At 31.2% G+C, this 6,936-nt stretch overlaps 1 protein-coding gene across 1 annotated transcript; it reads left to right on the top strand.

Annotated features, from left to right (window-relative positions):
- Window positions 1-2,664: 2,664 nt before the first annotated feature.
- On the top strand, window positions 2,665-5,959 carry LOC133679717 (uncharacterized). The gene is made up of 9 exons (XM_062102397.1): window positions 2,665-3,189; window positions 3,291-3,477; window positions 3,624-3,757; window positions 3,867-3,979; window positions 4,084-4,327; window positions 4,939-5,091; window positions 5,203-5,282; window positions 5,393-5,442; window positions 5,596-5,959. The coding sequence occupies exons 1-9, from the start codon at window positions 2,788-2,790 to the stop codon at window positions 5,724-5,726; spliced, it is 1,494 nt and encodes a 497-aa protein (XP_061958381.1). The 5' UTR covers window positions 2,665-2,787; the 3' UTR covers window positions 5,727-5,959.
- Window positions 5,960-6,936: the final 977 nt, after the last annotated feature.

The following is a 6,936-nucleotide window of genomic DNA, read 5'->3' as shown; positions in this document are numbered from 1 at the left end:
TTGCTATCATTTTTATCGACGTGTGTATGTTCACTGGACCATTTCATAAGCTGGAAAATCATTAATAGTTCACATCAAAGCTACCTTTATCAGAAAATTTTATTTCTTTGATATATCATAAATCAAAATCTCGGATGATCACAACTGCTTCAACTCATCAATCAACAGTCGAAAACAAATATCTATATTTTGACCTGAACTATTAGGACCAGGTATGAACATAGATAGAAACATGAACTCTGGCCTCATACATATCCCTAGTGACAAGTTGTAAATCGTGAGTATCATCGACCAACAAAAATAAGGAGCAACAAATAACCTGAATGGATTAAATCCGTCTGTAGATAACCTAAAACGCACATTCTTTGTCTCCATTGAAAATTAAAGATGCACATTATTAAAGTGTTTCTAGGCTTCACCATTGAAAGAATGCATCATCACTCTATCCACCATATCATGTGATTGGTGCTATATCATATGCTCAACAGTTTTTGGTGACATGAATAACTTCTACAATCTAGGTGTGATTGGAAAGTATCTAAGTTTTCTGTATATGACAAGAGTCTTTCCCCTTTCAGTCACGTGTTTATAACGAGAATGCCCACATGTTTTGCACTCGGTCAACTCTGCAATTTCAAGGCAGTATAATATGCAGAAGTTTGGACACATGTCAATTTTCTAGTATTCTACACCGAGAAATTTTATCACGGACTTAGCAGCATATAACTTCTTCTTTCAACATGTTTTTTTTAGGTAAAATGCTTCTCGCCCATTCAAAAATTTTGTCATAATCGACCTCACTCAATCCATGATCTGACTTGATGTTGAACATCTCTGTAGCGACCGATAATTTACTGTGATTTGTGCAACCATCTCATAATGATTCGTTAGAATCTTTTAAAAGATCAAACAACCTAGCTGCTTTTGCATTAGGTTCTTCATCCATGATTGAAAATTGACCGACATGACCCTGATTCATTCTCATCGCATCCACAATAATATTCCTATAAGAATTACTATTGTCAAAAAACCATGCACGTTGCTATAACTAAAAGTTAACCCAACCATCATTTCTGCCATGGTATTGTGAGGAACATATGGTTTTTTGTGTGCATACCAACACAAGTATTTCTCTATGAACTCTTTTTGCAGAAGGTGCATCATTACAACGTCTGGAACAATAAACTTTTTATTTTTACACCTCTTGGCTCTTGCATAGACCTCTAATACATCCTCCAATAATATTTCTCAGATTAGATAGTGCGTAATTAATAAAACCCTGGACTCCATTACAATAAATAATCTATCCTTCGCAACCCTTGGGGTGAATCTCTATACATTTATGAATGATCATCCATTATTTATACCAAACCTATATAAAATAATGATAGCAACATATATTAATTAACTATGTTAACTAATTAATTTGTAAAAATATTGATTTAGCTCAACCTTATTCAATCGATTTTAATAGTACTTTTAATTCATTATCAATTATCTACATAAATTCAAATTTCTACACATTTATCAAAAATTTCAACTTGACAATAAAATTGATAAAATATAAGACGGACTTGTTAAATAAGCCATTATTTATTTCACTTCAAAACACCCAAGTAAAACATTTGACATAAATTTCATCAATTTATAAACAAATATAATTTTATAAAATCTAAAAGAAACCCTAACATGTACAAATCATAAATCCATACAACAAATTTATATGAGAAAAAACTATAAAATAAGTAAACACTCAAACAAAACACATATACTACAAAAAATATACAAAAAAATCAACATTTTAAAATTGAGTTCAAATAAAAAAGGGTAGATTTGATTACTTAAAGTGGATAATCTTCAATAAAATTTGAATCAAAACATATATGCTGACAAATTGAGTGTTGTGGTGGCCATATTTGTTGTGAGATGTTGAATTGTGTTGAGAGAGAGGGTGGCTGTTTGTTGCAAGAAAAAAAACATAAGGAAAAAGGAGAAATAGAGGAGGGAGAGAGAAGGGTCGATCATTAGGTCATAAATTAAATATTAATGACGACATTACTGATAATAACTCCGTTGGTCATTTTATTAGTAAAAATATCACATTACCGTATGATTTATCTTTTAAAATCTTATTGTAATACCCTCCGTCAATCCCTTGCTATAATTTTTTTTATCGATAATTACCAATGGATACAAGGATTAAAAATTATATCGGTGAAGATCATCATAATATATCGATATAATTTTTTTATCAGCATTTTAATTTATATTTGTTAATTTTCTAGTTGTGTTGAATCTTGAATTACACAATAAAATAACTCTTTTTCATTATATAATAGCTAAAGAAATTGTAGTTCATTGGTACTATAATTACTGCACCGAAGAAAATCAATAAATTATATCCGTTTGTTATTGTGTTTGTCTACGTGGTCAACAACGTTTTAAACTACGGCAGATATTTTTTTATGGCCAATCATGGTTTGAAACGTGATCAGCCGTGTAGATAAATGTTCTTATATTTTATAATTGGGTTTTTTGAATTAATAAAACCTGGATTCTCATTAAAATTAGCATTATGAAATATTTTGTGCAAGCTTCAAAGCTTAATCATTGCAATTATTGTGATCCATGAGTGCAATAAAGCAGAAGCGTGTAATAAGTCTGAAGTTGTCTCAAAGTAAATGGGATTTTATTTTTTAAGGATGTCCCTGTTACAAGCTTTAAATCACCTGAGAAACCTCAACAAAAAATCCTAGCTAACTAGCCACTAGACAAACGCATCGTGCCATGGTGTTTCAAAGCTTATTTCTTCTTCAACTTCTCTTACTGTTTTCCTTAACCACTGCAACTGCAACTGCAAAACGGCTTCATACTATTCCAAGACTGAGTCCAATAGGACCGAGAGTTTGGCTAGACCACCCCGATCAAATTTTGGGTGAATCTGTTCGAGAAGATTTTGAAACCTTTTTTTACAACCAAACACTTGATCACTTCAACTATAGACCTGAAAGCTATGACACATTTCTACAACGTTATTTGATCAATTCTAAGTATTGGGGTGGTGCCAATGCTAGTGCACCAATCTTAGTATATCTTGGGGCAGAAGCACCCATTGATGGAGATCTTGATGTAGTTGGATTTCTCGTTGATACCGCTGTTGAATTCAATTCTCTCTTGGTATATGTTGAGGTACGGATATATTCTTTTCACTTATAAATGTTGTTTTTGCTACATAGAAATATGCTTAATAATTGGTGATAATAAAGATTTTTATACATTAATGTCATCAGCATAGATATTATGGAAAATCAATTCCATTTGGATCAAGGGAAGAAGCCTTGAAGAATGCAAGCACGCTAGGATATTTCAATTCAGCACAAGCTATAGCAGACTATGCAGCAATAATCATTCACGTAAAGAAAACATTACAGGCTAAAGATTCTCCGGTTATCGTCATTGGAGGATCATATGGTGGAAGTAGGTGGCTACGCACTATATTCTCCAAGAATACCACAACAACTAATATTGAAGAATACTTTGATTTATTTACTATTTTGTATCATCATCATCATCATCATCATCATCATTATTTAACTCCTTAAAATTTTTTCCATGTTAACTAGTGCTGGCTTCATGGTTTCGGCTTAAATACCCTCATATAGCCCTTGGAGCTCTTGCCTCATCAGCACCGGTTCTTTATTTTGAAGATATTACGCCACAATATGGATACTATGCTCTTGTCAGCAAGGATTTTAGAGTACTACATTTTGAGTTTTCATCTTAATTTAGTTTAATTTCATTTTCTTGTTTATAGAAGATGAATAATGTTTTAATAAAATGTTAAATATGTGGTGTTGGGTGTGCAGGGAGCCAGTGAGACTTGCTACCAGACTATACGAGAGTCATGGGAAGAAATTGATGAAGTTGCTTCAAAACCAGATGGTCTCTCAATCCTCAGCAAGAAATTTAAGACTTGCAAGTAATAATATATAGTTACTCTTTTTAATTAAAAGCTAGTTAAAGTTAATTAATATTCGATGCAATTTTACATGCTAAAAACCTTGGTAAATATCGTTGATGCAGTCCCTTGACAGACGCCAGTGAGCTCAAGAACCACCTGGACTCCATGTATGCTAATGCTGCTCAGTACAATAAACCACCAACATATCCGGTTAGCAAGGTCTGTGGGGGCATAGATGGAGGTGGTTTTGGGGATGATCTTCTTGGCAGAGTATTTGGTGGTCTTGTTGCTTATAAAGGAAATAGGTCATGCTACGTCAATGAACCCACTAACCAATCTGAAACATCTGTGGGCTGGAGATGGCAGGTACAGTATATATATGGTGATTCTTATATTAAGTTTGGCGATGTTGGTTAGGAAAGTGATCAGAAACTATTAATTAAGCCTTAAAATAATCTTGTCATTAATTAAGTTATACGTGCTTTACAAGAAAGATTCAACAGAAAATTGGATTACAATAATTGAATTAAGTACGAAATTAATTTTATACTACTCTAATTAATTAATAATGACTACCAATAGATATTTCCGGTGACAAACTACAGTAAAAATACTTTGGGGGCTGAGGAAGCCGAAGAGCTTTAGGCACAAATTAATGGATTAAAAATCAAGGGAATATGTAAATGGAATTTCTTAAGTTTCGAGGGATAAATATATATGAAAATTTCAAAAAGTTTAGAGGTGGTTGTGGCCACTCATAGTCCCACACTTGTGGCCAACCACCTTTAAGGGAAAAAAACACAAACATTGATATAAAAAAGTTAACTTTCAATAAGTTTTTTGAAATTTGAAAATAAAATTTTTAAATCTTAAATTTTATCTTTGCATGTACCTTCTTCAATGGAATGGAATGATATAAAATCTAACTTAATTAGTCTTAAAATTTTTAATTTTGACAAATTAAATTTTATGTTTAGACATGTAGTGAGATGGTGATGCCTATTGGTTATGGCAATGACTCCATGTTTCCACCCGATCCTTTTGATTTGAAAGCCTACATAGAAGATTGCAAGAGTTTATATGATGTTACACCTCGTTTTCATTGGGTCACTACCTATTACGGAGGCCATGTAAGCTTTCTTTAGTTTCTCTAGCTTAACTCGTGAATTTTTTACATATTTTTTTTGTTATTTTATCCTAAATTTTGAATCATTCTTTACTTATTTTCTTTTTAAATGTAGAGTATAAGACTGATTCTTCAAAGGTTTGCTAGCAATATCATTTTCTCCAATGGGCTAAGAGATCCTTATAGTAGTGGAGGGTAAGTAACAAGCAAATTTGGGAAAAGACATAACTCAATGATTTTGAGGCATGGGATGTTATTACAATCACCAGTCCGAGTTTAACATGTTCTATCATCTTAATTTCTAGGGTGTTGGAGGACATTTCGGACACTGTTGTTGCTGTCAAGACCGTCAATGGTAAACATGCTTGAAAAGCAAGAATAGAATATGATCATAGGATCAATATGTGGCTGGCTGGCTAGCCCTATCAATTGAAAAGAGATGAATTTTTAGAAGGAAGTTCATAGAAATTAACAGTACTACAAAGCTGATTAATTACATTAATTGCAGGGTCTCATTGCTTGGATATACTTTTTGCAAAGGAAACTGATCCAGAATGGCTGGTCGCACAGCGAAAGACAGAGATCAAGATTATTAAAGAGTGGATTAATAAGTACTATGCTGATCTAAGCAGGTTTTAGACGTGAATCATGGAGACCAAAAGAGGACATGAGGCACTGGAAATTGAAACTATACCATTTTCTTAATTTTCCCAGTTTAGATTTATACGTATCTTGATCAGTAGAAAATCTGTTGAAATCAATTTGACACAAATTCTACTGTATTTCAATATTGCTCTAGCAAGATGGTATTTCTTTACCGAACATTTTGTTCCTCGTATCCTTATATTATGACTTCCTCTTCTTTTTCTGCCTGCAGAGTTCTTAGCTAAATATTGTTGCTCGAGATCAAACTATATATATATATATATATATATATATATATATATATATATATATAAAATTCATTTAATGTTCTCTTAGATATATAGAGCACCCTTGATATATATGTTCATGGATTAGCGTATAAATTAAGTCTCCAAGGACGTCGCGCACACAAACAAAGTTTTATATTTTAAAGCAAATCCACCATTAAAAAAATCGTGGAAATATAATTAATTTGAATTTTAATCAATAAATAAGGCAAAAAAAATAAAATTCACTTAAACTTTTTAAACCATTAAAATCGTTAAATAACCATATATATAAACAAAGTAAAGAATCAACATGCTAAATATGGTAATTTTATTTTATTTGAATCAAATTAATTTTTTTACTTTCCTTTTCAATCTATAAAATTATCATATATCCAGTTTTTGTACGGTGCTATCAATTTATTTGAGTTATAAAAAAAACATATTGAAATTTTATTTTTATTTTCTAGAATAAAATTATATAAACTATATAAAGGAAGACAAAAGAACTAAAGATTAAGAAAACAACCGACAAAGAATAAACTATTTTAAAAAATTAATAGAACGATGGGTGGCTCATTAATACAACTACTACGAGGAGAATTTTGATTAAAACCTAGGGCTCAGTCAAATAGAGAAAATCTTTTTTATAAAAGAAAAAATTACTATGATTTGATGCTAAAGTTGTTTGTTAAGGCATATTGACTTCTTTTAGCTTTTTTTTTTTAGGAGTTAATTAACTGAGAGGTGGTGATTAAGGTTGTCAAAAATATTTTTTTGACACGAAATAAAATATACAATATAAACTCGGATCGTAAAATGTAAAATCATAAGAAAAATATTTTAACTAATTATATATTAACAATTTCAGTCAAATAGTAAATAATAATATAACACAATTAAAATAAAAGTGAAATAAACAATACAAATGTTTAAAC

Source organism: Populus nigra, chromosome 19 (assembly GCF_951802175.1).
Source record: "Populus nigra chromosome 19, ddPopNigr1.1, whole genome shotgun sequence".
Taxonomy (NCBI): domain Eukaryota; kingdom Viridiplantae; phylum Streptophyta; class Magnoliopsida; order Malpighiales; family Salicaceae; genus Populus; species Populus nigra.
This window is presented reverse-complemented; position numbering and strand designations above follow the sequence as displayed.